At 50.1% G+C, this 21,885-nt stretch overlaps 1 protein-coding gene across 1 annotated transcript; it reads right to left on the bottom strand.

Moving 5' to 3' along the window:
• Nucleotides 1–16,116: 16,116 nt before the first annotated feature.
• ACTL8 (actin like 8) lies at nt 16,117–21,334 on the bottom strand. Its single transcript, XM_021936675.1, has 2 exons — nt 19,824–21,334; nt 16,117–17,412 (listed from the first exon to the last, which is right to left on the bottom strand). The coding sequence occupies exons 1-2, from the start codon at nt 20,169–20,171 to the stop codon at nt 16,660–16,662; spliced, it is 1,101 nt and encodes a 366-aa protein (XP_021792367.1). The 5' UTR covers nt 20,172–21,334; the 3' UTR covers nt 16,117–16,659.
• Between the last annotated feature and the right edge of the window lie 551 nt (nt 21,335–21,885).

Below are 21,885 nucleotides of genomic sequence, written 5' to 3'. Positions count from 1 at the left end.
AAACTCCTGACCTCGTTATGATTAGGATGAAGGAAAGTGTTTGTGAGCTTCAGGTTGGGTACTAAGTGTAGACCAGGCCACTGGGCCACTGTCCTCTGCATGGATTGAAGCCAAGTCAGCCAAAGGAAGCTGGGACCAGAGCCCTGGTCCCAGAGAAACTGACTCTCTGGCCCCCTCTCCCCTGGCTAGACTGGCTCTCTCTGCCTGACCTCCCTCCCACCCCATGGGTCTGCCTGTACCCCATCCCTGCCAGCCCCTACTGCGTGGTCTGATCAGCCCCTCCCACAGGCCAGCCTGCTTCATCAAGCCTGCTTCTCCCGGGGGGCAGCTCTGCTCCTTCCCACTCGCAGCAGGCCGTGCTCACAGCCAAGCCTCCTCTCACTTCTGGGCAATCTCAGGGACCTAGCATGGCCCCCCGCTGGGCAAGGAGGCATTCAGCTTCCCATGGGCACCGCCCACCAAGGCACCTCCCTGCTTTTTCCTGTTTCAGTGTTCACACCCACCTCCCCTGGCCCTTGACTTCCACTTGGGGTCTGCACATCTGAGATCCAGCTCCTGGCCCATCAGTGTAGCAGAGGACCCAGGGAAAGCTGGACAACATGGCTCATGCCATTGTGACCAGAGACACACCTTTGCCACCTGCAGCAAATAGATAGGCGGAGAACTACTGTCCCTATTACCTCGGCCCCTTGAGATGTCCTAATAGCTTGATCAAATCCCACATGCCAGGCTGTGGACTCCCTGTGTGGACTGATCGGGGGATTGAAAAGATCACCCAAGGCATTCTAAGTGTCATCTTTGCACCAGAAACTTCTATCAACCCCGGGGCTATGGTGGTGAACAAAACAAATGAAATCTTGCCGAGCTGATGGACTAGAAGCAACAGAGGAAGTAGTGGGGGTTGGGGGAGTGGGGACATACAATAAACAAGCAAACAAACAAATCATTCCAGGTCTCCATAAACCTCTGCAGAAGAAAAGAGAGCAGGATGATTTGACAGCCTGACTAGCTGGGAAGGGAGAAGTGCACAAGATCAAATATCTGAGGTCACAGAATGAGGCCCCAGTCATGCAGGGATCTGGAGACAAGGCACTCAGGCAGAAGCAGCAGCAGCAGCAGCACATGCAAAGGTGCTGAGGTGGAAATGCTTGAGCATGCTTGAGGGTAACTAGGTGTTGAAATTGAACCATTTTGGCCTCTGTTTTGGATGAGGCCCTAAGACAACAGATGCTAGCCTCATCCTCATTCCAAGGTGAGGTGTGAGAACACCAAAGCAGGATTTCAAAGGAGGTGGCCAAGAACTGGCCTTACTGATCCTTCCTCTAGTTAAAAGAGGTTGGAAGATGGACATGGTGGCTCACGCCTATAATCCCAACACTTTGGGAGGCTGAGACGGGCAGATCACTTGAGACCAGGAGTTCGAGACCGGCCTGGCCAACGTGGTGAAACCCCGTCTCTACTAAAAATACAAAAGTTAGCTGGGCGCAGTGGCAGGCACCTGTAGTCCCAGCTACTCAGGAGGTTGAGGCAGGAGAATCGTTTGAACCTGGGAAGTGGAGCTTGCAATAAGCCAAGATCGTGCCACTGCACTCCAGCCTGGGCGACCGAGCGAGACACTGTCTCAAAAAAAAAAGAAGTTGGAGAGGTCAAGAGGGGGCTGCAGATGAGGAGGAGAGTTCTGGGGAGAGTGAAGAGGGTTCTGAGAGTGTCCCCCCAAAGAGAGAAGGGCGGGTGCTCATCCTGACCCCAAGCCCAAGCAGATGATTATATGTACTTGGACAGCTACATATGCCTCCCTTGGGTGCTTGAGCGGGGACACCCATATGTGCCTCACCCAGGAAAAGTTAAGTTGATGTGGGAGAGGGGAGGAGGCACCTAAAACCTGGTGTTCGTCAGGGCAAAGCGTCTCTCAGGGACAAGCGAAGGGCATGGAAGTGATCAGGAGGATCCCCAGGGAGCAAACACACCTCAGCATCAGGCAGCTGGAGACCCACAACAGATGGCCAGCCAGAGGAGTGGGGGCCGGAAAGGGGCAGGGCTCCAAGGAACCCACCAAAGTCCCGCATGAGAAAGCGTGGGATTTAAACATGGGCCAAGCCCAGAGTACACTCGCCCCGGCTCACAAATGCTGGTCTGGTCCACTTCTGCCTATTTCCCCTCCTTCTCTCTTCCCACCTCTCCCACCTCTGACCCCAGAGAGCAGGACTCTCAGGAAACACTGCCAGTCATGGGGAGGAGGCAGGAAAAGCAAGGTGGGAAATCGAGACCCTACCACATCCCTGCTTCTTGCCCCCAGCTGACCTGGGCCCAGGGACTGGAAAGGCCTTGAGTTTAAATGAATGAATTTGCACGTTTTCACTATTCCATGAGACTGGACATTACAGAAGTAACCAGAGGAACTTTCACTGCCTAAGTGACCAGGAAAGCTGTAGGATTCGCTCTCAGTTTCGTCTAGTAGCAAAGGATGACATCGCCCCACAGAGCAAGTTGGCTCAGAACACAAAGGAGAAAGCACCACTGTGTTCTCTTCACCCTACAAGTCCCATCTGCCGAAAGTGATGGTGAGTCTGGATTAGAAATCAGGCCAAAACAAATGGAGAGGCAGGGGGCATTCAGCCTCTGTACCCAAGTTATTCTCTCCCACAGTGATCACGATCAGCCCTCAGTGGGCACCGCTGTCTGCACGCTACAGACAAGAAACCCACGTGGAGAAGTTACTCAGCATGCATGGAGTCGCCCTGCTAGGAAGTGGTCAGTGGAGGTGGGATAGGGAGGCCGAGGCGGGCGGATCACGAGGTCAGGAGATCGAGACCATCCTGGCTAACATAGTGAAACCCCGTCTGTACTAAAAATACCAAAAAAAAAAAAAAATTAGCCGGCTGTGGTGGTGGGCACCTGTAGTCCCAGCTACTCAGGAGGCTGAAGCAGAAGAATGGCATGAAACTGGGAGTTGGAGGTTGCAGTGAGCCGAGATTGCACCATTCCAGGCTGGGCAACAGAACAAGACTCCATCTCGAAAAAAAAAAAGAAGAAGAAGAAAACATGCCTGATTCCTTCAGTCCTCTCTAGTATAACTTCTGCAGGAGCCAAACTAAGCTGAGAAATGGTGAGGGGATGAGAAAAAGAGAGAGAATAAAAAGTAAAAGAATCTGAAGGTGTGGGGAGAGCACCAGGCAAGGGCCCTGAAGTCAACTGTCCGGAACCAGCTTGCCCTTCCCTGGGGCAGCCCTGCGCCCCACCCCCACGGCAGGACCTCAGCCTGACCAAGGCCTATCCTCAAGCTACCCATTCCCAAAACCACAGCCAGGGACTCCAACAGGGGACCTGGACAACCCCAGTGGGGAGCTGAGACTCCCTTTAAAGAGCTGTACCCAGCTGGTACCTGCTGTCTCTGCTGCTACAGCCACCAACTAGTTCCCACCAAGCCAAGCCTGCAGGCTGTTAATGGGTTGAAACGGGTCAGGCTTGTCCTGTAACATGAAAGAGGCAGTGGAAATAAACAGACACACACACCCCTCCTCTTCCAACTTCCTGGTCAGTCCAGGGAGGCAGAGGCAGGAGTGGGGTCTCCAAAGCCAGGACCCTTAGATCAGGCTGTCTTAGTCTGTTTAGGCTGTTGTAATGAAATAGCATGTACTGGGGAGCTTGTAATAACAGAAATGTATTTCTCAGTCTGGATGTTGGCAAGTCCAAGATCAAGGAGCCTGCGGATTTGGCATCTGATGAGGGTGCTCTTTCTGGTTCGCAGATGGCACCTTCTCACTGTGTCCTCGCTTGGTAGCCGGGGATAACACTGGTCTCTTCAGCCCTTTATGGGGCCCTGATCTCATTTGTGAGGGTTCTGCCTTCATGACCTTACAGCCTCCCGAAGGCTCCACCTCCTAATATCATCCCACTGGGGATTAGGTCTCAACATATGAATTCTGCAGAGGACAAACATTCAGTCCATCGCACCAGGATATGTGACTTTTGGCCATCTGGCCATCTCTGGGCCTCCTTCCACCAGAGTGCATTAATACATTCATAACAAGAACACACAGTCCACACAGTAATTCCAGGAGCTAAGCCAGGGAATACTAGCCCCATTTCACAGATGAGCAGACCAAGGTCCTCAGAGGGGCAAAGTGACTTTACCCCGGACAACCCGCTGGTAAGAGCGGTTGCCAGAATTCTTGTTCAGTAAGGGGGACCAAGGCATGAAGGGACGGCGTTCGTGCAGGCTCCACTCCTTGCAAGGTGGGGTGTGGGGGTCCAGTGTGCTGAGTCCTGATCCTGCTGGGCCACCCATTTGCTGTGTCCTTAGGCAAGCTGAAACTCCTCTCTGAGCTTGAGCTTTGCTTTTTCCATCTGCTAAGCTGGGAGGTGGGACTGGGAGAGGCAGGAATGGGTGCCCCATCTGGCCAGAACATTCTATGAATCTTCCCATCACAGAAATCTCCCCAGGAGCTCAAGGGACAACCCCCTTCCTCCACTAATAACGTGTATGAACCCCCATGTTATGGACTGATTTGTGTCCCCCCAAAATTCCTGAAGCCCTAAGCCCCAGGACCTCAGAATGTGACCGTATGTAGAGACAAGGCCTTTCAAGAGGTGATTAAGTTAGAATGAGGCCGTTAGGATGGACCATAACCCAATCTAACTGGTATTCCTATATGAAAAGAAAGTTTAAACACACAAAGAGATCCCCGGGATGTGTGTGCATGGAGGATATGGCAAGAAGGCAGCCATCCAAACGCCAAGGACAGACTCCTCAGAGGAAACCAACCTGCTGATGCCTGACCTTGGACTTCTAGCCCCTAAAACTGTGAAAAAACCACATTTCTGCTGTATAAGCCACACAACCTGTGGTGTTTGTTATGGAAGCCAGAGCAGACTAATGCACTCCACCAATCCTACCTAATCCAAGCAAGAAATAGGGGCAGAAGGGGGTTGGGCAGCGGCAAACCTACTTAAACTCCACCGTGGCTTTGGTAAGGTTGTATGTCACAGGATAAGGCACAGAACTACGGAAGCTCCACCAGCTTCCAGATAAAGCCATGCTCCTCAACCAGGCATTCAAGGCCCCCGGCTCCAGCCCTATCACTCATTCACCCTCCCAGGTCACCTCTGCTCTTGATGGAAGCACCAGCCAGTCTTCTAACTGCTGGGTCCTCCTCTGCACCTTTGCGCAGGCTATTCTGTCTTAAATGTCCTTCCTTGACTAACTTCTACCCATTCTTCAAACTTGGCTCAATGGCACCTCCTCCAGGAAGCCCTCCCAGGCTGGGTAGCTGCTGCCCCTCTCCTGCACATCCACGGGACTCTGGGCTGCTCTGATGTTGTGATCAGTTTCGTGGATGGTTTTCTACACTGAATTGTGAGACTCTAAAGAGCTGAGGCTGCCTGTGTCGTAACCACCTCTTTTTTCCCAGGGTCTGACAAAGCACTTGAAATTTGAGTAAATGGAAGGATGACTAGAAGGAAGGAAGATTGGGAAACCCGGAGTTGTTTTCCTCAGAATGCACACTCGCTGCAGCTAGGCATTGTTGACCATCAGTGCTAGCTAGGACCCAGGAGACCACCTGCTCCAACCTCCTCATTCTACACAGGGCGAAGCCAGAGCCAGGAGAGGTGAAGTTGCCCGCACCCCCTCCCCCAAGGGCAGAGAGATCAGAGACAGGCCAGAGTCCCAGAACACCTGTCTCCCAGCTCAGTGTTCCTCACACGTACCACGTTTCACCACCCTTTCCCAGCCCCCTTGACAAGTGGAGTTTAATTATTTACGATGGCGCTTTATAGCTGCGGGTGAACCCACCGGAACATATTTTGTAAAAGTAATGAAGGCTCAGTAATGCGAGACCTCACTACAGCTCCCGTCTCTAAATCTTAGCCTATGAGTCGGCCAGAATGTGTAGGCATTTTTTTTTCCTTTCCCTTCCCTCTTTCGGAGAATTACAGGGTTTGCAGATTAGGGGTGGTTGCAGCACAAGGCATATCCAAGACATTTTTTCTCATTTAGGGGGAAAAGCAGCAGCCTTCATGGAACCAGCGTCTGCATCTCCCCAGTGGGGATCCGAATGGCACGTCAGCTACAGTTTCCCGACAGACGCTCCCTTGGAGGTGCCACATTTGCAGCAGGCAGGACACTGTCACCAAATCCCCACTGTCCCCCATCCTGGGGATGGGGGGGACAGACCACAATCAGTAACCGTGAAACTGAGGAGAGAGGGCAGGCCTAGAAGTCAGGGACCTGTGTCTCTGCTCTGCCCCTCTGGGCCTCAGTTTCCCCATCTGTAAATTATGGAGCTGGAAGAGACCCTGCCTCTCCTAGTCCTTTCTACAACATCCCACCATTGTCCTAGCAATGACGATGAGATAAAGGCTTTATTCCAAGACGGCATGTGTGTTGTGGGCTTCCTGCAGGCCCTCCCTGAATCCTCCCTCCCCACAACCCCATCAGGCAGATATTAACTGCATCACACAGAAAAGCCAAGTCACAGTGCTGGAGAGTGAGTCCGGGTTGGCACCCAGGCCTTCTAGCTCCACATAGAACACCTTCAACCACAACTCTGCAAGCTTCTTAATGAATGGTTACAACAGGCCAGGCACTGTGATGGGCATCTCACATGCTAGGACTCATCACATCCTCCCAACGATGACAAGGAATGTTTTCTTATCTTCATTTATAAATGAGAAAACTGAGGCTCACAGGGAACCCAGATGTTCAACCGGATCTCCCATTTAAAAACACAGGCTGAGGTCTCTCCACTCCATTTCACTGTTGCCCAAGGACTCTGAGATGAAGTTCCCTGGACTCCAGTAGCTGCGGTTGAGTTGAGAGAGATAAGGCTCAGCCTCCCCCAAATATCCAAGAAATAGAAATGATGCTCCAATTCACTGTATGCAAGAGCCAGGACACAGGCTGAGCTGAGTACATCACAGCCTGTTGCATATCACAGCCTAAGGCACAGAACTATGGAAGCTCCACCAGCTTCCAGATAAAGCCTTGCTCCTCAACCAGGCATTCAAGGCCCCCAGTTCCAGCCCTATCCCTTACCCACCCTATCAGGTCACCTGTGCTCTTAATGGAAGCACCAAGACACCATGGTGTCTTGAGCCAGATGATGGTATCTTGAGCCATGGTGTCTTTGAGTCAAGCTAAGGCCTCGGTCTGCTCATCTGTAAAATGGGGCTAATATTCCCTGGCTTAGATGTTGAGCCAGATCCCTTAGTCAGATGATGGTGTATTAAGCCAGATTGAAGAGAAAGGGAGAGAGGCAAACCAGCAAAAAGTGCCAAGGTAGCAAGATGGTCAGGGAAGGAGGTGGGGAATGTGCCCAGAACATTCCAGCATGAGGGAGAACAGGTGACACAGCCTTAAATGATGGTATTTTGGATGGGAAGATCAGGTGGTAGGATCAAGAGTCTAGACCGAGAGCCCCTCAAGGGTAGGAGCCATTCATCTGTGTAGCTCCAGTACCTATGCCATAGTAGGTGCCTGATAAACAGAAGCGAGGGTTGTTAAATAACATGACCTGACTTGGACCTTGATTCTGCTATTAAGCAGCCAACTTTGACCGCATCCTGTCACCTCCCTCGGCTTCTTCTTTATCACATTATCAGACCCACCTTCGCACGACAAAAAATTCTACCAGGCAGCTAACTAAATATACATCCCTGCAGATGAGAGGCTTTCAAACCTCCTAGAAAGGCATCTCCATCAATATACTCACAAGACTATACCAATCTTTAACTCAATGCCAGAAAATTTTACAAGCGGATCACCTCAATACCTCCTGCTGGATGCTGGAGCCACATGCCTTTGTTTGGTTCTCAGAAGAGAAGGAAGAGTTGGCTGCCCATCCTGTGTGTAGATTATAGATACATCCTCAGGGAAGGAAGATTCCATCACCAATTCATTCGATAAACATTTATTGAGCAACTACTCTGTGCTGTTGCTGTTCTAGGCACTGGGGATACAGCAGTGAATGAAACAAAGTCCTGCCTTCATGGAGCTTACATTCTAATGGAGAGATTAAATCAGAAAAAAATCTAATAAATCAGGGAGAGGAAAGAGAGGAGCTGTGGGGGCTTTTGCTTTTTAATGGAAATGGGGGTGGTCAGGGATGTCCTCTCTAGTAAAGTGGCATTTGACCAAAGACTTGAAGAAGCAAGAGAATGCACCAGCAGTTGTCTGGGAAAGATGCTGCAGGCAGAAGGAACAGCAAGAGGAAAGGCCTGGGCAGAGCACACTGGGCAGGACCAGGGAGCAGTGGAGAGGCCGGTCTAGTTCCTGGAGGGCCTGAAGACAGAGGGAGGGAGAGGAGAGGCTGTCAGAGTGGACCAGGAGCCAGACTGAGCAGGCCCTTATAGGATGCAGTGGGGACTTGGGCTTTTTACTGTGCATGAGATGGGAGGGTTTTTAAACAAAGGGGCTGAATGGCCTGACATGGCCTTTTACAGGTTCCCTGTGGAATAGGGGTGGAGACAAAGCTGAAGGCAGGACAGGCCAGTAAGAGCTCCTTGCAGGAACCCAGGTGAGAGACAGTGGCCTGTGGAGCAGGCGAAGAGTGGCAGTTTATGGAGAGAGTCTGAAGTCAGAGACAACAGGGAAAGTATTTATTGTGAGTCCAGCTTATCCAAGGTGAATCTGACTTTCAAGGTCATGGCCACCAGGGTCAACAGTTTAGCCTAAAGGAGTCCTTGGCTGACACTGACATCCTCTCTTTTGACTCCAGTCCTTCAAAAGCTGGAGAAGAGGCCGCTTTTCATATTAAAACTCTCACCCAGTGCTTGCAGGAGAGGCCGGGTCTGAGACTGCTCTGAGACGTGCCATGCGGCTCTCAGGGGTGTCAGGCTGAGGGCGTCCATCTACATCTGGCAAGATGCCGCTCCCTGCAGCAGAGTCACCAACTCACGGCCTCCAGCCACAACTGACAACCCCAGACCAACTGTGTCTGTTAATGCCAAGGATCCCCTATGAAAGCAGCTGAAAAGATGAGTAAACATGATCGCAATCACGATAATAACAGCAGCAGCAGCCAACACTCCGCACATTCACTAAGTGCCAGGCCCTGCGCTAAGCATTCTGCTCAAGGTAAGCTCAGATAAGCTTTATGAGCCATAGGGTAGATACTGCGATTATCCCCATTTTAGAGATGAGGGGTTTGGAGCTCAGAGACACTAGGTAATCAGCCGAAGGTCACACAGCCAGACAGTGACAGAGCCAGGGTGGAAATTGGGGTCTCTTCTCCAGCCTTTAGTCTTCCAGACTGAGCGGCTCTTGGCTGAACGGACCCCCCCAGGGGCTCACCAGGCAGATCCACCTTGTTTTACCTCCTCATCGCCTTGGCTCTGGCTCTACTGTCCCCACCCTTCTCCTCCGAGACAGGGCCAGCCCTCGACATGTACCCCCCTCCCTCCCCACGCACAGTTCCACCGGCTCCCCAAGTCAAAGGCTTCCCCATTTCCTACCTACAGCAAGACCACATTAACTCCAGGTAGAGGGCCAGGTGGTTGGAACCGGGCGTTGCTTTTAGAGAGACGAAAGCCAAGTTGGTCTCTGCTTCCTGCAGAGACAACAAACTCATACCTTAGCCAGGCCCTCAGGGACCATCTCTAATGACTATGTAATGACTAAGGTGTTTGATAAAATAACACGACCACAGGAAGATTGTTTCTGCCACCTCCATGGCCTCCTTTTGGGCCAGGCCCTGTGCTAAGTACACAGCCACACACAACCCTGCTGCCCAGTTGGGGCTGATGGCCCATCTGTACCATTTTGCAGATGTGGAAACTGAGGCTCAGAAAAGCTAAGTAACCTGCTCAGGGTTTTGCAGTTAGTTGGGGGCAGGGGAAGGGGGGGAGTGAAATAACAATTTGCAGTTTCACTGCCTACACAGCCCACTCTCCCAAAGACTGTCACCAGCTAGGCGAGGGAATGCGTCCCGAATCACGTTCTCCAGCAGGTTAAACATTGTACCTGCAATTGTGCTCTATTTACTTTCAACCAACCCATTCTTTTCTCCATAAACCACGCAGCATCCTACCCTTGTCAGAATCATCAAAGGCCCAATTAACCCTGAATGCCGTGGTCCCTCCTCTGCAAACTGCCCCCAAAACCATGGCATTTCAGGCTGGGAATATTACAAAGCCGGTGGAAAACCAGCCCAGCAGGCAAGCAAGCATTCCCTCTCCAGTGACCCTGTGGGGGGAAGGGAAAGCCCACACGCGTAAGAAAACCACCCACAGCAGCTAAATTCCGACTGCCAAGCCTTTATTAGTGGTGATAAAAGGCAGCAAAAACAGCACAGGGCTTTCTACTCCCAGGTGGGGGCTGCAGTTCCAGGAATTAGTCATGTTTTGACTGGTAGAGTTATGGAATTTATAATGGAGGCCCTGGAGAAATTAAACCCAGATTACGGCCAACCCCTTCCCCCTGCCGAATGTCTCCAGTGGGAGCAACATGGCAGAGCCCTCAGCCCCTCCAGGAGACTGATCTGCTGGCTGGAAGAGCTGAGCAAAGATCATGACCCCACAAGCACACCGTTACAGAGGAGATGGCTCTGGCCTACCCCCCACCTCCCTGGGGGTGTGTCCACTCCCATTAAACCCTAAGGAGTGGGAGTCAGGTCTGTCCTCCATGTCCCCAGCAGCCCCACCCGGTGTTCGGCAAGGCTTGTCAAGATGAATCTGTGTCTTCAGTTCATCAGTGTTGTCCTTCCTAGGTGAAAGCAATGTCCTCTCCCTCGAGGGAGGCAATTGTAGAGGAGACAACCACAGATCTAGGTAATCAGGAGAATGGCCTGAATTTGGGCGAGTGTCGTTAACTCTGCATGAATTACAGAAGAAGAGTAGGACCCACCTCTCACACTCTGATTTTAGGGCCTCTTCAAACTCTAAAGATTCCTAAGATGGTTGTATATCAAGATCCTAACACCTTAGTGGAAAAGTTAATCAAAAGGACAGGATGAAAAGGAACCTGTCCTAGTAGCATGAATGAGTGCTGGGGCCCGTGCATCATTATGGAGGCTCCTGGTGTCCTTAGTCCTGAATTTTTGTTGCAGACATGATTCAGGGAGAAAAATTACCTTTACTGAGCACCTACTATGTGCCAGGCTCTGCAGAGCCACTTTATAAACATCCTTCAATCCAACAGAGCCTAGCAAAGGGCCAAGGGCACAGAGAAAGTACTTACTGAATTTCATTAAATGGATAAATGACTTTAATTCCCATATCAGCCTTATGAGTTAGGTATTATTATCACCACTTTACAGATGAGGCCATGGAACCAGAGAAGGGCAGTGCTTTGCCCAAAGCAACACAGCTTATAAGTGAGGAACAGAGACTCCAGCCTGTGTCTGCCTAACTTTGACAACACAGCTTGTACTCTCTGCCAGGGTTCCTGCTTTCTCAGAAGGGACTGGCTTCTTGGAACCAGAGATCATGAATGAGAGAGAGGGGAGAGGAGGTGAGAAGCCCATGGGAGCTGTCCAAGACTTGTAGTGCTGAAAGGAAGAGCTAATGGAAAAAGCACAGATGTACACAACTGATGAAGCCTTTCACTTCAGGCTGCCTTTCCTGCCATAACCCAGGCACTAAAATAGCTCCAAAATTGATAAGTAATGGCAACCACTGCTGGAGGACAGGGAAGGCCTGTTAGCCCCTCAAACTCACCATGATCCCAAGTATCACTGAAGCCAAATTCCCAACCCAAGACATCAGAAGGGAACAAGGTCCCAGGCAATACAGAATTGTTAGCCTAGAGTCTAGTGAAATACCTATTTTATGGTATATGTTATCACTCTTGTCTGATCCCTCTCTGAGCCCCTATTCTCCGAGCTACACCCAGAGCCCTGCATTCTCCGGTGATATCACAATTCTGCTACAAGTCTGTCCTCGGTGTGACCCCTGATGTCCTTCAAGAGCTGAGCCTGTCAACAATCACCTTCATCCTTCCCTCCCCTCATTCCCCAGACATTCCAAATGTTCCATCTATTTAACCCCCCATACCAGGGTGTCAAAGGCAACCATGGGGGTGGCAGTGGGAACAAGCATTCCAAACAAAAGGAACAGCATCTGCAAAGTCCTGTTCCTCTGGCAAGAGCTGCCTCAGGTATCACTTCCAAGAGAGGACACCTCTGACTGTCTACCTCTCCCCGGTGCCAGGTACCCCCGATATCTGTGATACCTCCGTGTCCAGAATGCGATTCTACCTCATCACTCCATGTCTTAGTCTGTTCCTGCTGCCATAGCAAAATACCACAGACTGCATAATCTACAAAGATTAGAAATGTTTGGCTCACAGGTCGGGAGGTCAAGATCAAGGCACCCACAGATGTGGTGTCTGGTGAGTGTCCACTCTCTGATTCCAAGACCGTACCTTATTGCTACATCCTCCAGAAGGGACGAATGCTGTGTTCTCGCATTGTGGAAGAGTGGAGGGCCAGGCAGCCAAGGTCCTCTTTTATGGAGAATTAGTCCCATTCATGAGGACAGAACCCTCATGACAATCACTTACTTCCGAAAAGGCCCCACCTTTTTACCACCACCACAATGGGGATGAGGTTTCAACATGAATTTTGTAGGGACACATTCAGATCACAACATTCAGACAAGAAAAGAAATTACCCTGCAATGCCTTCCCCCGGGGAAACTAAGCCAGTGCTTTATGATGTTTTAATCATGTTGTATCACTAGCATCTATCTGTCTGTGACCAAGTAAAAATAAAATGAGCCAGGTGTGTGCCTAAGGACTTGGCCAATAGAGGCTGGTATGTACGAAATAATAGCTAACCTTCATGTGACTGGAGCTCGCTTAGTGTTTTATGTATGTTAACTCATTAAAACTATATGGTAATCATCAAAGCCACCCTGAGGTAGACATCTTTGTTATGCCCGCTTTACAGAGAGGCAAAGTGAGGCACAGGGAGGTTAGGAGAGCCAGAAAGCAGCACAGCAGGGACTGCAGTCCATGGAGTCTGGCTTCAGAGCTCATGCGCTTGTCCATTTTCACCATCTGTCTAAGAAAGGGCCCTGGAGGTGGGAGAGGCCATACACTTCTCCTCTAGAGGCAGGAGGATGCTCAGTGTCAATGTCGACTTGGTTATCAGCATCAGCAGAACATAAACCTTCTGCCAGGGTTATCCTGGGGAACTTAGGCATCCAAAGCCTACCCACACCCAGATGCAAGGGTACTAAGCCTCAGCCTTGGCAGCAGAAATTGGCAGAACTGTATCCTCAGAACTGGAGATGGGTCGCCTGGGGGCTCTTTCCCTTTGTCCCCTCTGCCAGCCCCACCCAGCCCCTGACCCAGCTGCCAAGACCCTGCCTCCCTCCCCCCTGCACCTGGCTGCCCCTGGCAGACAGCCCCAGACCCCTCGCACAGGATGAGCCTCCCCAAGCTCTGAGCAGCTGCCAGGCCTTGCTGGAGCCCGGCAGGCATCTTCTGGGCACCACGTGCCACCCCGCTAGGCCTGGCGTGCCAGCAGTTCCGCATTAGGTTGATGGCCCCGCACAGCCCATGGAGCTGCTATTTTTAATTTAATTGGAGAGTCAGAGGAGAGAGATGGTACCCAACAAGGGAGTTTTAAAAGCTTTGGGGGTGGGGGAGGGGGGAGAAAAAGTGAAGAAAAGTTCATAATTATACACTAGGCAGCCAGATTTGATGCTTGAACAGAAAGGTTAAATGTTACATTCAGAATGAAATGAGGAAAAGGGTTCTGATGACAGTTGCCCAGAGCTAAATAAGGAAAGAAAACGCCCCTTGCCCATCTCCCCTCCAGGCCCTCCTTTCCCTTGTCCTACATTTCTAAGCTGCCCCCACTTCTGCCTTTTAAGGCTCAGGTGTGTACAAACACAGGGGTTTCAAGTGCAAAGATTGCTGCCCAGGGTGCCCACACCTCGACTGCTATCCAAAAGCAGCTTTCACACAAGCCTGGGAAAATCAATACATCTGCATCTCAGGCCAAGGGAACCAAGAAGGCCCAGAAAGCTGAGAAGGCAGCCTGCCACTGTCGGTGATAACACAGGCTTTAGTACGGACAGACGTAGATTCAAAGCTCTCCTCTGCCAAGGAACGAACATTGTGGATCAGCTCACTCAATACCTGTATGTCACCTCTTTCAGCTACCTCCAAGTAATGAGCCAAACAGAAATCTGCTGGACAACAACTTTCTAATAGCAAGTGACAGACCCAGATGAGACACTCTCTTCATGCTTCCTTTTCCTGCAGGAAATATAGGGGGTGATGCCTGGAGCTGCCACAGCCGTTTTGTGACCACAACCCAACAAGCCTATACACTGAAGGTGGAGAAATGGAAAGATAAAGAGAGACCTTGGTGCTGTAGATTTGACACTGTTCCCCTGGAGTGTCTACTTGTTGCCTGAGACAAATAAATCTGTTTTGGCCACTTTTAGCCTAGTGTTCTAGGCATGCTGAATCCATTCCTAACTCTGACAAATCATGATTAGCTTGAACTTGAGTGTGAACTTAAACAAGTGCTTAACATCGCTAATCTTTGGTTTTCTTATTTGCAAGTGGGGACAAACATCACTCATTTCACAATGTGCATGGGAGGATTAAATGTGACTCCATTTGTAAAACTCTCATCACAATGCTTGGCAAGTGATGGTAGCTGCCATTGCTATCAACACTTCTGTTTAATAGGCGAGTGACATCAACTTAAAAACTTGAAAGTCATTTCTCTTACCTCAGTAGCACATCATAGCTTCACAGTGAGTTCTCATCCCCTATCTTAGCTTGTCTTCAACCCCAAATCTCTGACAGGAGGTGGTTATTACTTCCTATTTTATACTTGATAGACTCAAAGAGGTTAAATAACTTGCCCAAGGCAGCCCAGTTCGTGATAGGGCCACCCTGAAACTCAACCTGACACCAAGTCTGGGGCTTGCACCAGGCTGGTTCTGAGTTGGTCTAAGAATTCTTATTCCAGGCTCCTACTCTTTTCCCTGGGGACTGCTGATGCTTCAACTGTGGGAGCAAACACATGAGAATATGGCTCACGTATTCAAAGACAAGGTGAGCTGGACTCTGCCCTCCAAATCTTCTTCTACTTGCCCTGAGACATCTGGGTTCCTTGAGCTCCAGTCTTCCAAACTACACTTGTTACTCTATTCCAGCTCTTAACATTAAGGAGCCAAGAATCCCTTTCAGAAACTGCTGGATAACACTATGGTTGAGAGCCCAGGCTGGGTTCAAACCCCAGTTCTGGCACTTAACAGAAAACACATTTCATTAAATAAATTGTATATTGTGGCTCCTTTCTCTGTATTAGTCAGAGTAAGCAAAAGAGTTGCTGTAACAAACAGCCCCACACTCTCAGTAGCTGAACATAGATTCCTCATGCCACAGGCTAGTGTTGGTGGGGTTGGGCAGGGGTTTCTGTTCCACCCAGGCACTCAGGCTTCTTCCATCTGCAACTCTTGCCATCCCCTAAGGCTTACACATCCTCCCCATTGACCCATCCCGCAGGCTGTGAAGGGGTATTTTTAAGGTCAGGTGCATGCCAAATGGGCCAGAACTCAGCCACCTGGCCCTATATAACTGCTGAGGACTTGGGAGCATTGCCTCAGTGTGCCATTGAAGAAGAGAACACAGTTACTGATGGTCCCTAGCAACCTCATCTCAGTCCATTCCATTGAAAGTGGCCATCCCTCCACCTCCAGATCACATGACCGTGTCACATTTGATTCATTTCATTCTTCATCATCAGAAATATTAACGTATGTACTGTCTACAATAGATCCCACAGGATGCTGTAAGCTGGAAACCAGAAACCTTGTACATCTTTCTCACCTCAAGTCCCCAGTGTCCAGCACAGCTCCTAAAACATGGTAGGTACTTGAATATTCATCAGATATATACCAAACAAATACAAGAAAGAAGGAAAACTTTCAACAGAATATTGGGACACCTGGGATGGATGGATAGAATGTGGCAGTGGAAGAACACAGGGTCCAGACCCTTGCCTATTTGGCTCAGTGGCAGCCACTGTTCACAGGCCCCAGACACCTCAGAGACTGCCCTGGCCCCTACCTGGCTCTCTCACGCTTATACTCCCTGAGACTCCCCAAGGGGCCGCCCACCCTACCCCCATCCATCACAGGAGCCAGCGCTGCTTCCAAACAAGTTGTTTATTTGCAGATATAAAACAAGGTCCAACCATGGGTGGCAAGGGCATCCCAGGCTCACCTGCAGCAATGCCTCCCTGGCCAGAAAGGGCCTGTAGGACCAGAAATGTCAACTCTTCCCCATCCCCTAGTCAAAAATAATTGGGACTCCTAGCAGAAGTGTTACCCCAGTTAAAACCTACTCAGCCAAGAAGAACGAGACAAACCAAGGGAAATGTCAATGAAAAACCAGTGGCTCTCGGGCATGGAGATGGCAGTCAGCCACTCAGACTCCAGTGACAGGCCACCCTGGAAAAACCGTTCCCTGCAGAGTTTCCAAGGATGACATCTTGTCTTTCCCCTTGGGTAGGTCCCACTCTTGCAACAAGATAAAACCTTAGAACCTAAAAAATACACTTATGCCCCCAGAATTCCAAAGCCAGCTCACCCCACCTCACCTCATTCTACCACCACCCAGAACATTTTGCTAAAATTAATCTGCCCGTGCCCATCTAACAGGAGCCCATTCTCAGGAGACAGCCAGTAGGGTCACATCCTCCTATGCTCACCATACTCCTCTCGGGACATCCACTCAGACTGGTAGGTAGAAAGGTGAGCCACCACGGACGCTCCTAGCCAGACACTGAAGTTTCTATTGGAACCCGCCCAGACTGTGGCCTTGGTGGAGGAGACACGATCCCCCATCAGCTCCCCGAACAGGCGCTTTGTGAACCCGGGATAGAGGGTGTTGCCCCCGCAGGCCATCACATGGGAGACCAGCAGGGGGCGCAGGGAGATCTCGCAGGACTCCACGGATTCCACGATGGCCCGTGGGATGCTGGGCCCTGGCTGCTCGAACACCTGCGGGCTAAAGAACATCTCAGGAGCCACCCGCTGCATGGGGGTCAGCTCCACGCGGGAGCCGTCTGGGAGCTGATAGGTGTTGCTCTCATCCAAGCCACTCTTCTGCCTCTCACGAAAGTCCAGGGCCTCCCCCAGATTCTGCGGCACGTAGCACTTGTTCATCTGAGTAATGGCGACCGTCTCCAGCTGAAACAGGCTGCGTCTATCGCAATCTTCCTTAAAGAGGCTCTTGAGGAGATAGGCGGAGAGATCCTGGCCGGCGAACTCCAGCGTCTTGCCACTGGCGGGCAAGGGGCGGCCCTGGTGGAAAGGCTGCACGCGGGTCAGGCCGTAGCCAGAATCAACCACCACTCCGGTCAGGAGGCCAGAGGCATACAGGGACATCTGCAGCTGGTCGGCCAGGAGAACGGATGGGACATGCAGCAACTCAAACAGGATCTGCAATAAGGGAGAATTCACTCAGTGCATTTCCCCCAGCCTGCTCAGCAGTCAAAGCTGAAGTCAGCACAGAGCCACGTCCTCGGGGGACTCTCGGGCTGCCCCAGGATGCTGTGCCCAGGGACCCTGGAGCTCATGCAGTGAGGATAAAGCAGCAGCTCTAGAGGATTAGAAGGGGAGCTGGGTTTGCCCTCAGGAGCTTGTCTGGTCATGGCCGTTCAGAACATCACTTTGGTGGAGAGGTGAGAAGAGCTCTGTGGCTGCAAGAAATGGTTCTGGGACTGGCTGCAGGAGGGACATGGCCACGGGTCACATGTGCAGCCTGAACCGCCTCTTTAGAAGAAGGAAGAACAGATTAGAAAAGAAACAAGTGTTGCATATTCACCACTGCCTCCGAAAAGTGGAGGAAGACTAGAAAGACAGACAAGAAAGATAAGACAGACAAGAAAAAAGACAAACGGGTGGAAAGAATGAAACAGGAAAGAAAAGAGAAAAAAAAGGGAAAAGATGCTCACTGCCTGGGAGCAAAAGCCTTATTTATTCTTTTTTTTTTAAATAAAAACCTTACAAATGTCAAGACAACCCTGGAATTTGGATATTTAGGGTTTGCCAGAGACCCTGGGCTGGTTTTCTCCCCCTGCCCCTCACCCCCTGAATCTTTACAAAGTCTCCCTGCCCCCCATTCCTCAGCTCTGGCTGCCTTCCCAAGGTTCTAATCCCATAGAAGCAGAAAGATCACAATAGTCAACCCTTCTGTGGCCCCAGCCACTTACCGCTTCAAGCCCCCACAAGCCTGTCATCTCCCCTCAGTGAGAGGGGGCTCTCTCCATTATTACTCTCAGAAAATTGTCCCCCCACCAGCCATTTCTCAAAATAGCAGCCAAGGTCCTCTTTTTCAAATGGAAAATCAGATATGACTCCCCCATTTAAAACTCTCCATTTAAAACTCCTCAGGAACTTCCTATTCACTTAGAGCAGTGGCTGGCAAGCATTTTCTGTAAAGGGGATAGACAGTAAGGGTTGCCAAATTCAGCAAATAAAACTACAGGATGCCCAGTTACATATGACTGTCAGATCAATAATAAATAATACTGTAGTGTAAGTATGCCCCATGCAATATGAAACATACTTAAATACTAAGACATTATTTGTCATTTATCTGAAACTCAAGTCTAACTAGGACATCATGCATTTTATTTAACAAATCTACGATAGTAAATATTTTAGCCTTTAACTTGATGTATGGTCTCAAACAGTCTCTGCTGCAACGACTGAACTCAGATGCTGGAGTATGAAAGCACACTCTGCCAAACCCTAAATATCAGAATTCCTGTTTTGTCTTGATGTCTGGAAAGTTTTTATTTAAAAAATAATAATAGGGCTTTGTCTACCAGGCAATAAGCATATTTTCTTTTTTCTTTCCTCCCCTTTCTGTCTTACACAACATATAAATGAATGCGTGTGGCTATGTTCCAATAAAACTTTATTTACAAAATAGGTGGTGGGCCGGATTTGGCTCACTGGGTTGCCAATCCTTGATTTAGAGTAGAATCCAAGCACTACCCACAGCCTACCAGGCCTACAAGGCCCACCCTCCGCCAGCCTCACCATCCTACTTGCCTCTTGCCGCTCTTGCTGCTGAAATCACCTCCGTCAGAGAAGCCCTTCCTGAGTACTCTCTTCAAACAGGTTCCCCACCCCCAACAGTCCACCATGATCCCATTTCATTACGGTTCTAGAACTCATCGCTACCTGGAATTATTTGTCAACTCCTTCATGGAAGCTCTACTGAGGGCCAGAACATGGCCTATATCAGCAATTATGGAATCCATAAGCAAATAATGCCACGTCTTTCTCCCTGGTAACAACCCCCTTTCCACCGAGCACTTTGGTTGCTACATGTCCGTCTGCAGGTGGGGCCTCCATGAGCTCCCTTGCTTAGAGGCACACCAGGCACCCACTAGGCTCTTGGGAAATGTTTGTGGGGCAATTTGTTGGTTTCTTTTTTTTTTTTTTTTTTGAGACAGGGCCTTGCTCTGTTGCCCAGGCTAGAGTGCAGTGGCGTGACCTCAGTTCACTCTATTCTTGACTTCCCAGGCTCAAGTGATCCTCCCACCTCAGCCTCCCAGGTAGCTGGGACCACAAGCATGTACCCTACGCCTGGCTAATTTTTGTATTTTTTTATAGAGACGGGATCTCACTATATTGCCCAGGTTGGTCGTGAACTCCTGGACTCAAGCGATCTGCCCACCCGCCGGGGACTCCCAAAGTGTTGGGATTACAGGCATAAGCCACCACACTCAGTTGGCAATTTATCCTTAAAAAGCACAATTCCTGGTGCCCAATCAGTCCAGACATAGTGTCAGTCTGTTTCCCGCTCCCGAGTGGGAGCAGCCCCCAGAAGGCCTCACCTCCAACATCTTCTTTCGGTCCGCAGGCTCCCTCAAGGGGGTCTCCGTGATGATCACAGGGGGGACCTCGTGCTCCCGTTTGTGGTTCTCCAACACAAATGACCAGAGGTACTGCACGCCCTCCCAGTTGAGGATGCGGCCCCGCTCGATGGGGTAGCTAAAGGTGTCAGGATGGCAAATGTCGATGCCCAGGCTCACGCGCCTCCGGGCGTAGCTGGGGCCAGGGTTCTCCTTGCACGGTAGGTAGTTCACGATGTTCGGGAAGACCATCTGAGGCTCATTCCAGCCAGCCGTGCCAGCCTTCAAAAAGCCAGACCCATGGTCAATGATAACGGTTCTTGCAGCCATGGCGGAGGCAGAGGTGGGTGGGACCTGTGGATGCAAAGGATGGGGTTAGTTGTGCAGACAGCCTACACCACCATAAGCAGCTTCCCCCTCCACCCAACAGTCAAACCTCAGGGCTTCCCCTGAAGCTTGTCCACTGACCCCTCCAAGCCTTTGCACAAGCCATTACCTGAGCCTGGAACACTCTCCCCATCCCAAATTCCCAATCACCCTACCAGGCTCCCTTAATGGGCCACGTCCAGGAAGTGGCACCCACCCCTCCTGCCCACTCAAGCTTCTCCCGCTGCACTCTGCACACACATGTATCCTGAGGAGAGCACTCCTGCCCCATGATCCAACTCTGCAAAGATTACTCTTTGCAGACTCAGCAAGAAGCTTGCCACTTGGGAAGTCCTTGTAGACACTGGCTGCCTAATTAGAGGGCACAAGGAACATGAAACATCAGCCTCAGAGCCACCACCTTCAGTAATAACAATGTCATAGCAACAGCAGCAGAAGCAGGCACTGTATCAGTGAGCATGACAGCAGCTGCAGGGACCATTTCTGGAGAACATACCCTTTCTCCAGTACCACAAGGAACACTTTGCATGTTAGGTTGGACTAGGTAAAACTGCCATTTGTGTCTGTGAAAATGGTCAGAGATCAGCAATTTCACATGGTTTCACCTGATACATGGACTCATTTAATATCTGCCACAATGTATAAGGCAGGTGATGTCCACTTTATAGATGAAGAAACTGAGGCACAGAGGGGTAAGATTACTTTCCCAGGGGTATACAACTAACAAAAACAGAGTTAAGAGTCAAACACAAGCCAGACTGCAAAGGCGATGTCCTGAGCATCAAGCATGAGAGGCATCAGGCATCAGGTGTTAAACATGAGCTAAGCATCTAACACCTGATAAGGGAGACGATCAGGAAGATTCCATGATTGTGGTTAGTTTCTTCACCTGTAAAGCGGGGAGAACAACAGCCCCCCCTGCTGAAAAGGTAGCTATGGTCACTACCTAATGTCCAAACTTACTAAAAAGCTACAGTAGCCAAGACAATATGGGGGTTACTGGTAAAAGAATAGTCAAGGCCAGGTGCGGTGGTTCACGCCTGTAATCTCAGCACTTTGGGAGGCCAAGGTGGGCAGATAACCCTGACGTTAGGAGTTCAAGACCAGCCTGGCCAACATGATGAAACCTCATCTCTATTAAAAGTACAAAAATTAGCTGGTGTGGTGGCGCACTTTTAATCCCAGCTACTCGGGAGGCAGAGGCACAAGAATCGCTTGAAACTGGGAGGCGGATGTTGCAATGAGCCAAGATTGCACCATTACACTCCAGACTAGGTGACAGAGTGAGACTCCATCTCAAAAAATAAACAAATAAAAATTTTTTAAAAAAAATAGTTACATAGATCCATGGAACAGAAAGTCCAGAAATAGGCTCACACACAAAACAAGTGTTGTTTGATCTTTGACAAAGTCCCAAAAAATAATTAAATGGAGAAATGATAGTCTTTACAACAAATAGCAAAGAACAATTGGATGTCCATATACAAAAAAAAGAACCTTAGCCTATACCTCATACCTTATAAAAAATTAACTTAAAATGGATCATAGAAATAAATGTAAAACCTGAAACCATAACGCTTCTAAAAGAACACCTAGTAGGAGAAACCATGAAGGCAAAGTTTCCTTAGAACATTAGAAGCCTGACCCACAAAAGAAC

The sequence above is a fragment of the Papio anubis genome, chromosome 1 (genome assembly GCF_008728515.1).
Source record: "Papio anubis isolate 15944 chromosome 1, Panubis1.0, whole genome shotgun sequence".
Lineage (NCBI taxonomy): Eukaryota > Metazoa > Chordata > Mammalia > Primates > Cercopithecidae > Papio > Papio anubis.
The sequence above is the reverse complement of the archived record's forward strand: the minus strand, read 5'-3'. Positions and strand labels throughout refer to the sequence as shown.